The sequence below is a fragment of the Thermobia domestica genome, chromosome 2 (assembly GCF_964235325.1).
Source record: "Thermobia domestica chromosome 2, izTheDome1.hap1.1, whole genome shotgun sequence".
Lineage (NCBI taxonomy): Eukaryota > Metazoa > Arthropoda > Insecta > Zygentoma > Lepismatidae > Thermobia > Thermobia domestica.
This window is the reverse complement of record NC_137455.1, coordinates 244,406,776-244,426,231: the sequence shown is the minus strand read 5'-3', so window position 1 is coordinate 244,426,231 and position 19,456 is coordinate 244,406,776. Positions and strand designations below refer to the sequence as shown.

General features: G+C 34.6%; 1 protein-coding gene across 2 annotated transcripts in view; it reads right to left on the bottom strand.

The window, feature by feature from the left end:
* Positions 1-19,456, bottom strand: part of LOC145678425 (alpha-1-inhibitor 3-like) — a 2,648,409-nt gene that overhangs the window by 2,223,044 nt on the left and 405,909 nt on the right. For both annotated transcript variants that reach the window (XM_081748543.1, XM_081748544.1), the window contains exon 5: positions 3,200-3,354. In XM_081748543.1, coding sequence (XP_081604669.1) covers positions 3,200-3,354 — 155 coding nt within the window. The remainder of the gene's footprint in view (positions 1-3,199; positions 3,355-19,456) is intronic.

The following is a 19,456-nucleotide window of genomic DNA, read 5'->3' as shown; positions in this document are numbered from 1 at the left end:
CCCTTTCAGCAGCGAGGCTATATGAGACGTGTACCTACTGATTAAAGTGGAATCCGAACCACATGAACTCCCACCGGGAGTGATATTTTATAACAAAGCTATTGTCTAGTTGGGGACACGGCACTAGTCCTAAAAATCATTTTGCGGCACAAGTCCTAAACGTCACTAGTGCTAAACTGCACTAGACCTAAAAATCCCTTGTTGCACTACCGAGAACACTGTCAATCTGTTAGTCAATAATAGATATACTGTTTCATATTACAGAACCAGATTCTAGCTTAGTTCTTACAAGTAATTTGTATAAATACATATTCTATCGTTCTGAAATAGTAAATAAATAAAAGCCTATTGTTCTTCCTTACTATTTGCATGATAATATTTGTGTGCTGACAAAATATTAACAACCTATAAAATGTGATTCCCAGATCTTTCATAATGTGTGTTTCCTTTCTACTCCCACACCATTGACCTGGTATTAGTAACATAATGTTATGTTTTAGTTATATACTTCATAAATTTTGCTTTGTGTTCATTTGAAGTAAATTATTTTTACACATACATTTATCATATTCAACTCTTTCGGTACTAGCAAATAGTTGTCATACTCGTAATTAACTACTCTTTACTCGTTACTGTTATTAACAATAGCTTTAGTATTACTAACATAGGTGTTACGTTGGAATTAACTATGATTAGTATGATAACTATGATAACTATGATTAGTAATAATAATAATAATAATAATAATAATAATAATAATAATAATAATAATAATAATAATAATAATAATAATAATAATAATGTTTCAGATATGCTATATTTTTGAGACCTGAGCCTTTATTGTACGTGAAGTTAAATCAAAGGTTATGTCACAGACTGCAAATTATGTCTTAACACCCAAAACAAACTCTTGGCTCCCCAAGTGGGGAATTAGTGTGTGTTTAATAATTACAGCAAATTAATAATGTTTATAATAGAATGTGAAAGATTCAATTTTTAAAAATTTAAACTACGTAAGCTAATTAATCATCCACTTTCTATTCCCGTTTGCTTATCTGGACGAACCCAGACCAAAAGGAAAAGTTTTCTGCCCAAATCCCCTAGGCAGTGGGAAATTTCAATGACCCTCCTTCCATCTTATAGTTAGAAATGTAATTTTCAAGACGCTGAAACATATATTTTATTACTTTTAGTTAAAAGTTTAAATACGGGGTTCCACGCATCCAGCTTAAGCAAATCCTTCTTTACTTTATAAATATTTTCTGAATAAGTAATGGGGAATTCGAACATTAAAGAAAGTTCACCATTTGTTCTTTCCTTTTTATGTTTTGAATTTTCAGCTTTTTTTTTTTTTTTTTTTGTTTGTTTTATAGTTGAAAGTTTATATGCCAAGTTTCATTTTACTAGCTTTAGAGATTTAGGAGATACGCTACTCTTTAAAAGAAAATTTTACCCTACCCTTTTTACGATACGTATTTTAAAAAATTCTTTCTTATATCCTGCTTTCGTAAGAAAGTGTTTTTTTTTTTTAAATTAAAATTTAACAACTCTACTTGTAGTAATATGCCCAGAAGGTCACTTATCTTAACTCTTTTATATAAGAGTACATAAGACAAACATAGTCTAACTCATTGACTTTCATGAACAGTTTCCTATTTCTTTTGACTTAACTTAGTTGTATATTTCCCACAAGCTGTAGTTTTAAATTCACACACTGTCAAGATCCAGGTTTCAGAAAAGTAACAAACTGAAAATATAATAAAAATAATAATATATGTATTTATGTACGTGTGTCATATGTATGTATTTATTGTCTTATTGAAGCTTTCATAATTTGGAAATATACCTTTGCTCTGCTTTTAATATGTTAAAAAGTCTAATTCCCTAGAAACGTTTGCAGGCTACACCTCTAAATGACTATGTATAGGTTTCCTCAAACGTATTGTGTTGCATATTACATTAGTAATTTAGAGTTATTTGTTGATTTTTCTGGCTTATACATATCAACTCTATCAAAATACACTGTGAAATATAGTTAGTAACTGTCTGCGTTTTTAGTATATATAGTCGGTATTTAGTGTTCACTTGTGAAATATCTAGTGGGTTTTTGTCCTAATCAAGCAAACTTTGGTGGGTTTTGTCTTACGTTTGGAAACTTAGACTGGACTATTGTCCTACTCTTAATAAACTACACTCCACAGAGTATATATATTGCAATTCTGAACGCTTACTTGGCTTCAGAAAGTCCGGTAAAATATGATTTTTCAACATTTTTATTTAATTCCTTTGTAGAAATTTGTCATGAGATTCTCGTATTTCCATTTGAAAGAAACGAATTTCTTAATCAATTATATAATTAGTTCTTAGAATGAAATAGGTTATATAATGTATTCAAGTATAACTGCAGAACTGATAATGATAATAATAATTTTAGTAGTAGAAATATAGATGTTACCGTTGGAATTAGCTACGTTCCTAACATTATTGCCAACTAATTACTGAATTGTTGCAATTTCGTGTGGTGGTGGTGAATTTGAGAACTAAAGCAAGTGAATGTAAAAGCCACGAGACCCAAACGGCTCGAGTTCTAAACGGCACAAGACCTAAAAGTCATTTCGTGACACTAGTCCTAAACGGCACTAGTCCAAAACGGTACAAGACCTAAAATTTAGGTCCAGTGCCAATTTTTTAGGACCTATGCCGTTTAGGTCTCGTGCCATTAGGACTTATGAATGTTACCCATCTGGTTTTATTAGATTATGATTCTTTTAACTTTATACTTACAAAACATGCTTATAGAAATGTACTTCAATCATTTTCATTCAGAAGTATTGTTCTTCCAAATGCAAAATCATTTGTCACGTATTTAGACATTGCACCTATCAAACTTGTTCCTGTACTTTCCTCACATTATACAATTGTTTTTCAAAAAAGGATATCATTTTAATCGTTCATGATCCAAGATATACATAATCAACCTTAGATTAGTTTTTGGTATTTCCATTATAAGGTGATTATGTCAGATTTATATCCCAGCAGTATACAACTGAACTGAACACTTTCAATTAAGTTTTCTTGTCAATAGAAGATTATTTTACTGATCACACCAGATTACTTACCAAATCTTCAAGAAAACTAATAGCTATAACAGTAAACTAGTGTGTTTTGTAAACTTTTGTTATATTGCGAATAAACTTACTTTCCACAGATTCTCCAATGTATTTGTTCAGCATCCTTTACAATAGATTTTGCAGCATCTATATTCACTTCAAATTTTGGTAATACATATTCTTTCACCTCAAACACTTCTGATTGCTCAGTATTGTTGGATTTCACTTTTATATTCCATTTTCCCTAAAACAGAAATATAAAGAAAGTAGGAAATACATAAAATCTCTTCAAAGAAATACAAGAAACTAGTACCATTTGGAAACATATTCTCCTGAACTTCAGAGAGTTCAGTGTACAAAATTGAAACCAACGGCAATTTTGGTTATGACATTAGTTTAACATCGTCCTTTACAGCGTCCCTTTTTCATTTACAGTTATTTCGTCTCAAGATTTTAGAATTAACAAACTTGTGCATAGCGTTCTAAACATTCTCCCATCGAATTTTAGCAATGTCAATAAATTTCGTATGTAGTTACACTGATTTTTTTGTTTATTACTAAATCTCAAACAATGAACTTTTCTCACAAAATCTACTACACTTCAGAACAATTATTGCTAACTATTGAACTTTTCCCAAAACATTTTTGTCGTTAAAGTTCAATTTGAGAGCTCTTTAAACAATTCGTAGAAACTAGGAAACCCATGCGCTTTTCTTTCAAATACACTTTTCAAAATTAAATGTTTGTGTGTGTGTTGTAATGGGAAAACAAGGTGGAAAGGACTGTTATGTCCCACTAAAATTGAAATATTTATAAAAAAGCCTAGAATTTCCCAGACGAAAAAGCTCGAAAACCACTTCACTTTTTAAGACCCGGCTTTCCTCTGAGCTCGTACCTCTATGAACGTGGTACCACCTAGTTCATGGAAAAATAGTTAAATCTTTTTGAGAGATAGAAGTTTTTTTTCATAAAGTTCGTCCTTTCTGAAAAAACTTTTTTGGTGATTTTTTTACGTCTTTGTTCAAGTACCGTACCAATTTCATTTCACTATGGTGCATTCTCCAATCTAAGTCCACCAGGGCATTTTTCTTTACGAATAACAAATCATCATCATCTTCATGATAGGTATTGTGCCATTATTTGCACGTCACATGCTGCAACTGAGAAGCTTCCATACTCCACGGTTTTCCGCTAAACCTCTTCGTCTTCACATACGATTTTCCTATTTTGATATCGTCCATTAATTGTAGTTACCTTCGCCCCTCCCTCTCTTTTCTGCCACCATACCATCTAGCACGTTCCGCACGATACAGTCCATTCTTATCCAATGTCCCAACCATTTTCTCTTCCCCTTCTTAGTAATATATTCAACTGATCTTTTCTCTCCTACTATTACTAACACCCTCTCATTCGTTCTCCGCTCTACCCAGCTAATTCGATCTGTTCTTCTCCACACACACACACATTTCGAAAGCTTTAAGTCGTTTTTCATTATTTTTGCGTAACGTCCTTGTTTTTGGCTCATATAGTACAATATTAGTGCGGGTTCTCATTTGAAACTGTGTTTTCAACGCCCAATACTTACGAGTTCTATTTTCAATTCAGAACAAGCTGTCTTGACTGGTTTTCTATTTCGCATTGCAGTTGTTGCCAGCAAGTGTAAGCTATGGCAACCCTACATCCTAAGGTTCGTTTGGTTCTCGAATCATCCTATCAAATATTTGAAAGTTATAAATCTTGATATATCTGTTTTACTGGTTGCCTAAGTTCAATCTAGCAGTTAAGAAAGAGTACTATGAAGCAAGAAAAGATATATATTAGGGTGGAGCGAAAAAATCAAATTTTCGAGTATCGAATTCTCGAATTCTATATCGAGTTCTAATAGGGCTGAAAAGTTGCGTATTCGCATGCTAATCAATGTAAAAATAACGAGAAAAATCACACTTTGGATCTTCAGTTCGCGCAAACGGCCCAAATTTCGAAAAAATAACTCAAAAAAACCAAATTTACCTTTACGCGAAAAAATCAGATTTTTCAGTATCGAATTCTAAAACAGCTTAAAAGTTGCGTATTTGCATGCTAATTAATGGAAAAATAACGAAAAAACACACTTTGGATCTTCAGTTCGCGCAAACGACCTAAGTTTTAAAAAAATGACAGAAAACACCAACATTTATCTTTATGCAAAAAAAAAAAAAAATCGAATTTTTGAGTATCGAATTCTAAAAGGGCTCAAAATTGCGTACGTGTTAATCAATAGGACAATACCGAAAATAATCACACTTTGGATCTTCTGTTCGCACAAACGGCTTAATTTCTTAAAAATAGATAAAAAAAACACGAAAATTTACCTTTATGCAAGGAGTATACAGATTACTTTTATTTTTTCCATTTCTTTAGCGTCTAAGTACTTGTATTTTAGTTGTGTGAGGGCATGCTTGTTAGTAATTCGTTAATGTGAATGATTTTATATATTTTATTTTCACAATGATTTTGCATCTCATCGCATATTTGTAAACTTTTTTTTTAATGAAATGACCTAGAATTTATCACGAGGAGGTGGCTGCAATTCGAGTCCCACCCACATCCTACTCAACACTCCGACCAATTAAGGTGTGCTAAATTATGTTGATTTAGTCAATGATGTTGCCTTAAATTCAAATTTTTTAATCAAATTTTATCACTATGAGTCTTGAGAATGTAGCCATCTCTGGTTTCTTGTCCACACACTTTTTCTGTAGACTCCGTAACAAGTTTGACACCTTTCGACTTCCTAAGTATTACGTGGAAAATTTAAGATGTCAAACTCATGAGCAGATTTGTCATGCATAAGTGATAAGGAACTGGAGAGGGTGATAGCTTACATTTTCTCCAATCTATCAGTTCACTGTAGTTCGTGGTATCAAAATTGATTGAAGTTTCAAAAAAAAAAAAAAAAAAAAGCTCTAACAAAGCAATTCAGACCAGGCAGTGTGCTCGATGTGGCTATAAGATATCCTAGACCTTTCAGTTATTTCCGATGGCTAACATGTGCAATCAGGGTCTTACGGTTGTACATTTCTGAAACAAATCCTACAAACGAACTCAAAGTGCTTGTAAACTACATTATAAAGATATATGTTCCTATCTGGTTCGACATAAAGAGATATCAGTCATTGAAATATGGATCTAAACATATTTTGAAGATAGTTCAAACAATGAGACATTTGCCAAACAACATTAGAAGAATTATCGATCCAGTGATTTAGAGAAACCTGTTCTTCTGTCATCCAAAGAACGTATTGTTAACTATGACAGTGTATGAGAGACAACACGTACGAGAGTTGGGTTATGGGAGAGTGCTAGAGGCAAGAAATCAATATCCGAAGTTGAAATCTCTTAGAACTTTTGTGGCAACTTCAATAAATTTTGATGCCACGGACTACATTGAGCTGATAGATTGGAGAAAATGTAAGCAGTCACCTCCTTCAGTGCTCGAAAGCTTGACAACAGAAACAATAATATCTAATCACTTATGCATGACAAATCTGCTCATGAGTTTGATCTCTTAAATGTTCCATGCCATGCTCAGGAAGTTGAAAGATGGTCAAACTTGTCACAGAGTCTGAAGGAAAAGTGTACGGACAAGAAAACAGAGATGGCTACTTAGAGCAAATTTGTCTCAAGACTTACAATGCCAAAATTTGACTAAAAGTCTGAATTTAAGACAACGTCATTGACTAAGTCAACATAATTTAGCACACCTTAATTGGTAGGAGAATTGAGTAGGATGTGCGGGTGAGGGGCGAACACCTGCAAAATCATTATGAAAGTAAAATGTATAAAATCACTCACATTAACGAATTATTAAGAAACATATCTTCACAAGTAAAATAAAGTGCTTAGATGCTACAGAAATGAAAAGAAGTAATCTGTATATTTCTTGCGTAAAGGTAAACTTTTGTGTTTTCAATAATTTTTTTTAAAAAATTTAGGCTGTTTGCGCGAACGGAAGGTCCGAAGTGTGATTATTTTCGTTATTGTCCCATTGATTAGCACGCAAATACGCAACTTTTGAACCCCTTTACAATTCGATACTAAAAAATTTTATTTTTCGCATAAAGGTAAATTTTTGTGTTTTCTGTCATTTGTTTTCAAACTTTAGGCCATTTGCGCGAACTGAAGATCCAAAGTGTGGTCTTTTTTGTTATTTTTTCATTAATTAGCATGCAAATACGCAACTTTTGAGCCATATTGGAATTCGACACTCAAAAAACTGATTCTTTCGATTAAAGGTAAATTTTGGTACTTTTGGTAATTTTTTCAAACTTCAGGCCGTTTGCGCGAACTGAAGATCTAAAGTTTGATATTTTTCGTTATTTTTCCATTGATTAGCGAATACACAACTTTTGAGCCTCATTAGAATTCGATACTCGCTCGAAAATTTGTTTTTTTTTCGCTCCATCTTAATATATATTTATCTTAACGGTTCAATTCCATACATCCTTGTAAAGTTTGATTTTTTTCGTTATTTTTCCATTGATTAGCGAATACACAACTTTTGAGCCTCATTAGAATTCGATACTCGCTCGAAAATTTGTTTTTTTTTTTTTCGCTCCATCTTAATATATATTTATCTTAACGGTTCAATTCCATACATCCTTGTAAAGGGTAAACCATTTATCAGGGTACGTGGCTGTGGAACGTACAACTTGAGTTTAGAATGTGACATAGCATTGAATAATTCAATGAGTACCCTGACATGAGGATATTTTGATCAAATTTCATCTGTAAAAGTCAATATCTCCGTATCTTTCTACATTAGGAAGAAAATTTTAAAAAAAGGATAAATCGTTCTTGCTGTATCTACATGTTGTGTGATTGAGGGGGTTTAGCGCAACAGTGGTATAACCCACATTTTTTTAAAATGGAGAAAAATCAAGATAAACTTAAACACATGTGTTTTTTGTACAATATAACAAAAGAAAGCACAATTGGTTCAATGTTTCATACATTGTACATATATATATATATATATATATATATATATATATATATATATATATATATATATATATATATATATATTTATATATATATGCACTCTGCCACAAAAGTATCTCCACCCCAAAGATCTCTAATTCCATTACTTGGGGTCCAGGTAATTTGCAGTTGTGAGAACGCCTAGACATATGCAACCCAAGTTTCACGTAACTTTTCGCGGCACTGACAGCAGTTGGTACACCTGATCGAGGTGTTTATTCAGGTAAAATTGTAAAGTAGGTGACTAACGAAACAGTTCTTCATTCTAAGATGAATCTGTAGGGTTCGGATCGTGTTTTCCAAAGAATACCATATATTAATCTCAATATTGCTGTTTATGTAATGTATTATTTCTTTATATACTGTATGTTTTCAGTAATATAAATTCTGACAATGAATTTATCAGGAAATGCTTGAAAGTAGCTGAAAATATCAAATCTAGAACTACTGTTGAAAATAAGTTTGTAAATGATTTCTTCCATTGAGAGACCATGTCCAATTCCCCTCATTCCAACATTTTCTTTCTGGAGAAAAAATCTTTCTTGTCACACTGAGTATGTATTGAAATTGAAACATTTGAAAAAGTTTCAACCTGACTGGGATGTGAACCCGGGACCGCCGAACAGAAGTTCAATACTCTAACTACTCACCTACCACTTCACTTCACCTTTTATCAAAACTTTTAGCTAGTTAAAATCGTTGCAGGTAAGACTATACAAATACTATAATAAGAAGACGTTCCTTATAAATGTCACAATGACTTACTCGAGATTTCCTTCTTTAAATCAAAAAGAAGTTATATAGACCTTCGTCAATTAGCAAAATATCACGAAACGTTCTTCAAGTTGAGACTACCTCATCGTTTTTAACTGCTCTCGATTTATATTACTATTATTCTTCCTAATCGTAATTTCTAATTTCCAAACAGGAAAAGCCGGCAGCATTTACGAAGTTCCCAAGAGTTTCAGTATTCTTGCGCTGTTTGATGCTTCACTTATAATTTCATGTTCGTATCGTATATGGAGTAAGACAATTTTGTTTTAAAATGCCCCTCCCCTCAAACGACGTGGAGCTTCCCTGGGGGGCAGTGGCGGTTTCAAGTTACGGACCTGCGTCGTGGCAATCATTTTTTTCTTAATTCGAAGGTATCGATTACGGTTAATTGATTTGTAATTCTGTTATTCCTTTATTATTATTATTATTATTATTATTATTATTATTATTATTATTATTATTATTATTATTATTATTATTATTATTATTATTGGAAAATAGAGACTTGGCTACATATTTTATATTTTATGAATTTTCTGATTGGATTTCAAGTCTTTTTGTTCAATAATCAACACACTCCACTTTAGGGGGTTTGGAAGAGGGAAATATTATCCTGTTGCTTTTCATTTGTTTACTTGTACGCTACACCAAGCCTGGATACTACATTACACCTTTCTATATGCACGGGAAGTACCCTAAATGTTGTGATGATCATAAGAGAATAAGTGAAAAAGTGATGAGATCAATGAACTTCGCGTCTTAACAACATTTAAAGTATCAGGTTGTCAGAAAAGTCATGACGTATTTCGGTAAAATATGACAAATGATGGTTTGTGCATATACTAGAGTTATTGGGATCATCCAATATAGTTTGTCACTAATAACTAAGATGTTGAGAATTTTGTCTAGTAATATTGCTCTTTGTTTAGTTTGGTTTTACATATTTGATCAGAGATGGTGTGGATCAATGAAAACTTGACCCATCACCCACCGCGACCCACTCTGACTCATGATCCACCATCTACATTGGCCCACACTGACCCACTATCCACCATGACCCACTTCGACCCACCATCCACCATGAACCACTGACCCACCAAACACATCACCATCAACTCTGACACTGATCCACCTAATATCTTTTACCGACTAAAGAGTCTAACCCTGCAATAAAACCAGGTTGTCAAATTCTAACTAATCGGAGTTTGAATTTCTACGGTCAATCCCTCAAGCACCGCTCTGTTGATGGATCTGACCTTTACGATATAAAATGGTAAACTGTTTGTCATGGCCAAATTACGATTAATTTCAATTAAATTATCATGGTCTAATTATTTCCTTGTTGAATTATCGACTCTTTTCAGTGGAAAAACGGATGAAATTTGGAAGTCCCAAATCAAGGTACGTAGACCAACATACAGAAACTTGCATTACAAATTTTATGTCTATTTTTCTCACAATTTTATGGGTCGATTGCCCTGTGCTCTAAGCGCTCCATATAATATACAAACTTCAGCAATTATTATAAAGCGCGTGGTAAGCATATATGGATATATGATACGAAGCAGTGTATTTTTTATTGAGTTGATTTTGAGTTTAACGTCCCTTTCAGCAGCAAGGCTATATGAAACATGGACCTACCACATGCTGTAAACATCGCCAACACCTAGTGGCCCACTTGAGGGTAAACGTCGATCGTCAATATAGAGAGGAGTCGAAGGTTTGCCGCTAGTGTCATACTGCCGGTAGGGTTTCGTCGAATCGAAAGAGATATCTCACGTCGGGGTGTTGAATTTAGCACCACGTAGTAGCGAGGACTTCGTTTTGCTCCGCGCACCTTCGATTCGTCGCAGAGAATCGCAAAGGGGCCAACACGAACTATCGCCAGTCATGTGCATGCGGTTATTATTATATATTATTTTTTCCTGAGGAATTGCTCCTAAAGTGAGCGCCGGGGGTTAAGAATAACCTCTGCCTCAACATCACGAAGTGAAAAATCTTGAGTTCGATGATTGTATGAATTTAGATGGCAACTGTCGTCGATCATTAGAAAGTGAGTATGGGAGAACTATGAAATAAGGTAAATAGACACGCGTTATTTTGTTATAAAATTACATGGCGAACGCATTTTATCTTATTCCATTACGCATTTTAACTTATCCCGTTCAAAGAGCACTCTGATTCACAAATTAAAAAGATCTCAGCGATTTATTCCATTACAAGCAACGTCTTCTTCATCGCCTCCGTGGCGAAGTCGGAAGAACACCCGCCCAGTAATGAAAAAGTTGGTGGTTCGAGCCCCCTCGGAGGTACTTTTTGGTACTTTTTTTAGTGTTTTCAGACTCAACTTAATGTATACAAATCACACATACAGGCGATTTAACATTTTTGGGGAGTAATTTTGTGGTTCATTGGCATTTGGCCCGTCAGAAGATTCTCTCAACAATGCAGTGAGCAGAGAGGGTCGGTGGGTCAGAGTGCGTCATAGTGAGTAGTGGGTCACTGTGGATGATGGGTCACAGTTTCACATGCTGTTGGCCCACTGACCCACTCCACCTCTGGTTTTGACACCACATAGAAAATGGAAGACCAAAAATTGCATGTTCACCATATTTTATTGTTTTACTTCAGGGAAGGGAAGAACGCGCGAATAGCGTTTGTGATTTTTACTGTCCTCCATGTTTCTGTGTTTTGTCCCTGTTGTTAAAGAGTTAGTGGAAAAACTGCAAAAGTGAGTAAAATGCGTAAAAGTAGGAAACAAGGTACTGAAAAAGTTTCCTTAAATTAATTAACTTAAAAAAATAATCCAGTGCCCTAAAAAACCAGATTCCAATCAATATAAGAATCTGTCCAATGCCTTGCCGTGAAAACTCAGGGCCCGATGTAAGAGCACACGGTAGCCCTCCGTACATATGTGTTGTCAATTTAAAGTTGGCTTCTCTGGACTATTCTTTCTGCACAATACTTTACTTTTATCGTATCATGACTGAAATCAGAAAATCTCAGCATTATTACACTGGAATCGTAAAAGTGTGCAATTACTGAATTCACCGCAGCTCCATTTTTCCTTCTTCCAGAACAGTGATGCTTTAGAGTAGTGGCTTAAGCCTTGTTTTCATAATTTTGGGAACCCGAGTTCGATTCTGGCCGTGGAAATTCAGGAATTTTTATAATGTAGAAAACTGATACTTCTGATGTATATTAACATAAAAAATATTCAATTTCTCTGGGTTTAAGGGTTGAGTCAACTTCCTTTAAAGCTGAAATGTCTGACAAGTATAAGTCCACCAGCGAACGAGTGCGGGCGGCCGATTTTGGAACTAAAATACAAACAACAGTGTTTCTAACCGGATCACTTGTAATTAATCTATCACAGTTGTTTTTGCCCTGTTCATAATAAACGACTTCACGCATATGTTCAAGTTAAGACAAACACAATTTCAAAAGTTATGGAAGTTATTTTCAGAACATTTTAAGGGACTGCAAAAAAAGAAAAAAAGTACATACACCCTTCATATTAATATGACAATAACTTGCGAATAAACTAACCTCAGTGTTGTACAAAGGAACACTGAGAACTTCGTAGCATTAGAGTGTAAGAAATTCCTAATTCATCTGGTAACGAAACCTCGAAGTTCATCTTTGTGAATCAAAGTTATACTTTGGCAACTGCGCTTTCATTGTTTAAAGCAAGTTCTATTGTGTAGTTTCGAGATAAGGCGTCTTCGAAATTGCTACCAATTTGGACCATGTGATCGATCGATTGACAGTACCTTCAGTAACAAATTTGCATTGAGATCATTTTCGGATGTGCTGCAAAAGACTGGTGAGAGAGAAACTGATAATCTAACCGCCTCCGAAGGAGATTTGGATCCGCCTCTAATTAAGAAGGTAGATAAAGATAACTTTCTCTGATATCTAACCTGTCATTATTTAGCATGGTTTGGTAATTTAAAAATCCAGTATTTCTACCATATTTTGAAAAAAAAAATTTAAAAGAAATAAATCCAATGTTACATTGAGGCGGTAGGGGAGCGATTAAAATTTAAAGTGGGGAGCCTGATAATTGATTTCTTATAGCTCGTGAAATTCAGAAAAAATGAATTTCATATTAAAAAAGAAATACAAAATACATTTTCAGGGTAACTCTTACATTCATTATGTTATTATAAAGTTAATGGTACTTTTGAAATTGATTAGAGTGAATAGATATGTATTTAAGTAACAAAACCACTTGCGTAATTTTTTCAAAATATCAAGTTAGAAGAACGAACTTTGTTTTACACTGCTATCTCATTGCTCAAAGATACCGGCGATGAAACAATTGGTCGGAAATCTACGTAGCACATTTTAGTACTTACACTTGAAATAAAAATACAGCTGTTTAAAGACGATTGATTACCTTTGTCTTTGAATTTCATATGTGCACACAGGATTTGTTAAACAAGACCGTACATCTGATATGTTTGAACTATATGCAACTTATGCTCACGGGCTAAGCTCAGTCTTCTGAAGTCAAACGACAAAGGATTACGTATTACAGACACAAAGGCAACACTAGGCTCCCAAGTTTCAAAATTATATTGTGTATGAAAACAGATAATAGAGTTAATTCTTTGTCACAAGAGACCTAGGGTCTGAAAGAAATTCAGAGGGAGTTCAAAGGGAATTTCTATACTCATAAATAAAAGTTGTGAATTTATTGTGTATTGAACCAATGATATTTATGCTTACATTACCCATACGCTGATGTTTTATCGACACTTTTATTCCACATTTACCAAAAGGCTGGATTACGATTATAATCCTAAAAGAAAGATAAGTAACTTACATTGTAATCAGGTTTTACAAGGCAATCCCGAAATACAAGCTATCCAATCCCGTAGCCCTTTAAAAAATTAAGGAAAATTTCTTCTTCACTTTCCTTTCTCCCAAAGGGTTCACATTAATCGAAACAATGAAATGAAATTTCTTTAGTTTAACGTCCCATGATTATGCTCTTTATGCTAGAGGAGACAGATGATTAATGAAAGTGAAACATTGTAAAATTAATTGTTGGGCTCTCACAGAACCACGTACAACAAAGACACATGCGCTAGCCAATAGACCAACGGAGAGAACTTCCACAGTTCTCGAGTGGAAACGTATCGGAATTCTTTCTTGGCTACAACTCAAGAAAATAATTTAGTTATCAATCGATAGACCTACATTAAAACAAATACAAGCATCGCGAGCCTTAACTTGATTTAAACTTACAGTTACAAGATATTGCGCAAGTATCTAAGCTACCAACCCATAATTAATATATTAGTCATTACATCTTATTACTGAGTTTTACAGGTTTCTACTGTTTTATAATGAAATCAAATAAAACGAAATCATTTTTTTATATAATCTGCTTAGTACACGGTAGAAACTCACTTGTATGCTATCTTGTTCTTAAATTGTTAATTTCCATGCATATGCCATTATCCACAATACATCTGCATTCAATAACAACTATATAATTTATGGAGTTCTTTATTAAGCGAAACAGATTAGGCTACTTAGAACATGTAAACTGCAACTTTTGAAAATCGTTGGATACACTGCAGAGTGACGCTCTCCGTTCCCCTGTCCCACCGCGCTTACCTAGAAACTGATGTAAACACTACACTAGCGCCCTCCACGAAAAACCGCACTAATATCCTGGTCAGGTAATAACGTGTTTGAACAAGAATTGATGAACACATAAGGGCTAAACACGTGATTACTGCTGTAGTATGGGACAAAAATGAGTTCCATGGAATTGTTCCTAGCTGTGCACAAATTGCAAATAGTGATCGAACTTTCAATAGGGATCTCTAGCACGAGAATGATCCTATTTAAGATGTCGCCTCAACTATCTACTTAGAAGAAGGGCGAAACAAAATGCTATACTGTTATCAGCTAACAAATCTTTATATTCCATTTTTTGTTGTCATATAATGATAATTCTATCTGCAAATCCATAAACGTAATAATATTATTGTGTTCATGTGTAAACCTAAGAAACATCTGACATACTCTATATCTTTTCTGTTCCTCTGAATACCTTCGACTATGTTACTTTTTCTTTCCAGTGCGGTAATAATAATAATAATAATAATAATAATAATAATAATAATAATAATAATAATAATAATAATAAACAAATAACATAATTACAATACCAATTACATAAACATTATCTTCCCATTCAGAAAAAATTCTAATTACCACGACGGGATTTTAACCCAAGTAGCTGCAATGGGAGTTTCCTGCTTTCACATTTTCTTTTACACAAATCGCCCCAGCCCGACTATTGTTCGCCACTGGCACCTCATGTCCTTTGGAGGTATTCCAAACACTACAGAAACACGAACACAGAAATACTGAGGACAATTAAAATTCCGACCTTGCTCTGCAGAGGAGTTCGAACCCCTAGTGGATTGCGCCTCATGATCACACGCCTGGGATCACTAGGTTAGTGAAACCGGTTCAATTTGCCACTAACTCCTCATATGAATATAAGAAAATAAACTAGTAGTTATGGAACACAAACATAGAACTGTCTATTTCTATACTTGTTGATACAATTCAAAAAATATGAAAATAATTTATTTCGCCTTTTCTTCTTTGGAAATTAGAAGCTATGGTAAAGACGAAATGTAATGTATATCGGGATCATCGCTGCAACCTATCACCAACTCCGTAACTTAAATTCTTATCTGGGGGCAAGCATTAATAAGCTTATTTCGGACCTCTGGAAAATGTTGATTTTCTAATTTTTGTTCCCCCTCTCTACAACTTTCTCTTAATGTTTATGGGCCCCCGAAGCCTATGAGCCCTCCTGCAGGGCAAGGTCTACGGTTCCGTTAGTTACTACCTGGGCCCATTCCATACATGACAAAATTGTTAAGGGGACAATATTGATAAATCTCAAAGCCATACGAATAAATATTACTGAAATGGGTCCACGACTCATTTTTGTTCTACTTACCTTTTGTGTACTGTTTTGTTTATGTAATGTACCGACCTATTTCATGCTCCAGTTCTAATTTCATGTTCGTATCGTCTATGGAGTAAGAAAATTTTGTCTCAAAATGGGCCCCCTCGAACGGCGGGAGCTTCTCTGTGGGGGCAGTTGCCCCTCACAAGTTTCGGCTCTGCCGATGACGTAGAGTCAACTTGAAGAACACTTCGTGATATTTCCTCATTGAACAACGTCTATATATCTTGTATTTGACTTAAACAAGGAAATCTCGAGTAAGTTATTAAGACACTCATACAACTTGCTTATATTTTCTTTTTTGTATTTTTATTTTATTTTGTTTATAATTGTTTGTTTTTATTACATTTGAGTATCTTGTTTATATTTTTCCATAAAACGAGTTAAACTCGATATTAGTTTAAATGGAAGTTTAAATGGCATGGTAGGTGAGTAGTTAGCGCATTGAACTTCTATTTGGTAGACCCGGGTTTGAATCCCTGCCACGCTGATACTTTTTCAAGTGTTTCTGTTTCAATTTCCATTTCAATGCATACTCAGTGTGACAAGTAAGATCTTCTCTCCTCCAGAAAGAAAAAAATGTTGGAATGAGGGGAATTGGAGAAGGTCTCTCAATGGAAGTAATCATTTACAAAGTTATTTCCAGCAGTTGTTCTAGATTTGATATTTTCAGCTACTTTCAAGCATTTTCTGATTCATATGTGATCCGTGTTTTTATTTCTTTGAATATACAGTATATAATGAAAAAATACATTACATACACAGCAATATTCAGATTAACGTATGATGTTCATTGCACAACACGTTCTGAACCACAGAGATTTATCTCAGAATGGAGGAATATCTTCTGTGTCATCTACTCACAATTTTACTCCCATACACACTTGACTCAATAGTACCAACTGCTGCAAGTGCCGAGAAAAGTTACGTGTTAGTTGGGTTCCATCTGTCTAGGCACTCTCACAACTGCAAAATACCTGGACATGGAATTAGAGCACTTCGGGAGTGAGATACTTTTGTGGCTGGGTGTACAGCCACGAACATTAGAAAGTGGAGGTTGGATATATAAGAAATGATAGCTTTTTCCAGTAGCAGCATAGTTTCACTGTATGTCTAATTGTTGGACAACCAACATGAGAGCAAATACATGCCCGAAAACATAACATGCCAGGATATTCCTTCACTTGGAGGAAAATGTATTACTATCTGAGAGCATTACTTACAGGAACAATCAGGAGATAAATCTGCAGAAATTCCATTCAATTTAACTTCAAAGAGATAGGAATTAATGCAAAGAAAACGAAAAGGATAATACGCATCATGCAGAGGCCGAAAAAAAGACATATGGAAAGCTGACCAAAATGAGAAAAAAGACATAGGAATAAATTAAATTTTAACACTTAAGGATAAACAGTCTCCGTCTTTCTCTCTGCCCCCTGTATAATCTTGGTTTTTCTCCCTTCATAGGATAAATCTCTGTCAGTATGAAACGCAAACCTTATTTATAGTGTTTATTTCCTTGAAAAAATATAACGCAGTCTAGGCTGAGACTCGAACCCATAATCCCTAGAACGACACTCACATCGTACCCACTTATCTGCACAGGCTCTATCAAGTGCGTTTATAAATCAACATTACACTCGCTGTTATCAAATGTTCACAGTATAATATATCACGTCATAAAATTGTGAGGAAATTTACACAAAATTTGTACTGTAAGCTTAATTTCGTGGGAATTTTAAATTTGTACGGGATGTTCAATTATACGGCCAATTTTAGACTTCTCTTTACTTTGGTCTAATTTACCTTGATTTGAGACTTTCAAATTTCATCCTATTTTCCACTGAAAATATCTGTAGGTCAACAAAGAAATAATTATATATGATAATTAAATTTAAATTTATCGCAATTTGGCCCATGACAAACACTTTACCATTTTATGTCATAAAGACCAGACCCACCGGTATTGTAACAGAGCGGTGCTTGATCGTTGAACCGTAGAAATTCAAACTCCGATTAGTGATAATTTCACAGCCTTGTTTTATTACAATTCTAAACTTCATTTAGTTTAGCAGAGAGTGTGGATCATGGGTCAGAGTTGATGACGATGGGTTCTTGCATTTTTCCCTTCATTATCTTAGATTAGTGACCTTGGCTTAGGATGGATTATATAAAGCGAAATACGGTTATGTATTTTTACACTTTCGTTTCTTTCTTTCAAAATACACTCCTATCTGTTCACGTAGTCGAAAAGTATGCATCACCTCAGTATTGCTTCTTCTCTTGAGCTTAAGATGTAAGTGAAAACATATTAAGAACAAATAATAAAGAAACTAAGTCTACCTGATCGATAAAAATAAGAAATTATATAAAATGCAATGAGCTGATCAGATATGAGCTGCATAGATTTCAGCGACCGCGATAACTATTAATTCAACACAAATATCGATCATTTTCTAATATTTTTACATGTCCCGGTAAACTGCCCCTTCCCCTCAGACCACTGGTTCGAATTAAAAAAAACGTCTCGTCCTGGTCTGGAGCCTGAATAAAGGTATCCGTGACTAAAATGTAGTAACTTTCGGTCAATTCGTCTGATTCCCAGGCTGCACACAGACAGACACACAACTAAACTCGTATTTCATACGCATAACAGATAGAACAACCCAGAGCATTTTTTTTACATAACACAGCGTTCTTTGGCATAGAACATTGCTATGTTGCTTCCACTTAGTTAAGCCTTCTACTAAGTGCCTGAGGCATTAGTCTGTTATAGTAAACACGTCTGTTGAATCTGCCCCTTTTATCGAAGTAATGGGTCACGTATACTCCTAGTATTAGCTAGTTTGTTGATGTATTGACCTTGAAGAACCAACAAACGGATTTTCATTGAGTCATGAGTCGCTTTTGTCCGTGAAGTTGATATACAGTACAAATGACCTAAGAGTAACGTAGGTTGTATGGAATACTATTTAAAAACAAAGTCTTAATGAGTCGGTATTGAAATCTTGAACACGTTGAGGAAGGCCAATTTCAATTCAGTTTGGGATTTTACTTGGTAGAAGCTTTTATTTCCAGTTGTTTGCCACCTTCTAAACATGCCGCCTTACTCGCTCTTCCCAACAGTCAGTACCCTCTGGGGCCAGTGCAGTCACATCGAACTTTATTTGTCGCCTTAACATTACTTGACATTAATGTCTTCGTTTTGGACGTATCTATGAGCAATTTATATTCGTGTATTCGCGCAGGTAAAACAAATTTCAATGTTTCAGAATGTGAAAAAAAGTTCAGGGTCGAGGAGACTCAAACCAGCGGCGCAAATCTGTCTTCAACATTGGGGGTGAGGGGGACGGGTAAGACCGTTCACGTATTTTTAAGAGATGTTCAAAATATTTATAAGTTGAAAAACAACACTGTGGAGGATCAAGGAGCAGAATTGCCTTCAACATTGGGAGGCGGACAGATTTGAATCTTATTCTGAAGGGAGGGAGATGAGACAAATATTACGGTAAATGAATCTGATTTCTGAGGTGAACCTGTT